Source organism: Oncorhynchus keta, chromosome 12 (assembly GCF_023373465.1).
Source record: "Oncorhynchus keta strain PuntledgeMale-10-30-2019 chromosome 12, Oket_V2, whole genome shotgun sequence".
Classification (NCBI taxonomy): Eukaryota; Metazoa; Chordata; class Actinopteri; order Salmoniformes; family Salmonidae; genus Oncorhynchus; species Oncorhynchus keta.
In genome coordinates, this window is record NC_068432.1 from 26,389,506 (window position 1) to 26,390,434 (window position 929).

At 55.9% G+C, this 929-nt stretch overlaps 1 protein-coding gene across 1 annotated transcript in view; it reads left to right on the plus strand.

Moving 5' to 3' along the window:
- The first annotated feature begins 498 nt into the window (after positions 1 to 498).
- Positions 499 to 929, plus strand: part of LOC118391787 (class A basic helix-loop-helix protein 9-like) — a 1,078-nt gene continuing 647 nt past the window's right edge. The window contains exon 1 of the mRNA XM_035783272.2: positions 499 to 929. This exon is cut by the window's right edge and continues 647 nt beyond it. Within this exon, the coding sequence (XP_035639165.1) occupies positions 665 to 929 (265 nt within the window). The 5' untranslated portion in view covers positions 499 to 664.

Genomic DNA, 929 nt, shown 5'->3' on the forward strand with positions numbered 1-929 from the left:
CAGAGCCGAAGTGATCCATCAATGGCATAGATACGGTATGATCCAAAAACAATGAATAGGCAGAAGTCAAGAAAAAGTAAATTGTCATGCCAAAAAGGCTATGGAAGTGTTGAAACACTTAGAGATCCTCTAAGGGGTGAGAGGGAGTGTCTGTGGAGGAGGAGGAGGTGACAGCCCATTTGCCTTGAGGGCGCCCATAAACCAGGTAGAGAGCGAGAGCGCACCATTCCTCATAGGTGACTGTACCATGTGACTGGAGGAGAAGGGCTGGCTTTAAAATTCAGGCAGGGCCATCCCGCAGAAGCAGGGGTAATCACAGGGCGCCAGAGGAGTCGGAGACCAGGGCTGTCGGGACACAATACCCAACAACGTCCCAACTGACTGCCCCGTGAAAGACACCGCGGGACACAGCACCCAACACCAACCCAGCCGGCAGCTCCGTGAAAGACGGCGCGGGTCACAACACCCAAAACCAACCCGACCGGTAGCCCCGTGGAACAAGCCACAGATCTACAGCAGAGGAGGTCCTGGCATAGCGACGGCAGCTATAGGAACACACCAGGTACAAGGCTAATAATCTACCTCATAGCCTCCTCTACACAAGAAGAACTACACAAAGCTACAGACAGCGGCTACAGAACAACTAAAACAACAGCCAGTGGTGATGAGCTGCAGCAGTCTGGCAAGGTTAGAGGAATTTTCAGAGGAGGAGCTGGAGCTGAGCATGCTAGGTCAGGGAGAGAATGATGAGGTGAGCGATGGCAGCCCCGTGGGCCCCTTGCAGGACAGCGAGGGCTCGGCCAGCAGCCCTCCCAGCGATGACACTGAGGGGGGCCAGTCCAAGAAGCGTAGCCGCCCGGTCCGCTCCAAGGCCCGCCGTGTGGCCGCCAACGTACGTGAACGCAAACGCATCCTGGACTACAACCAGG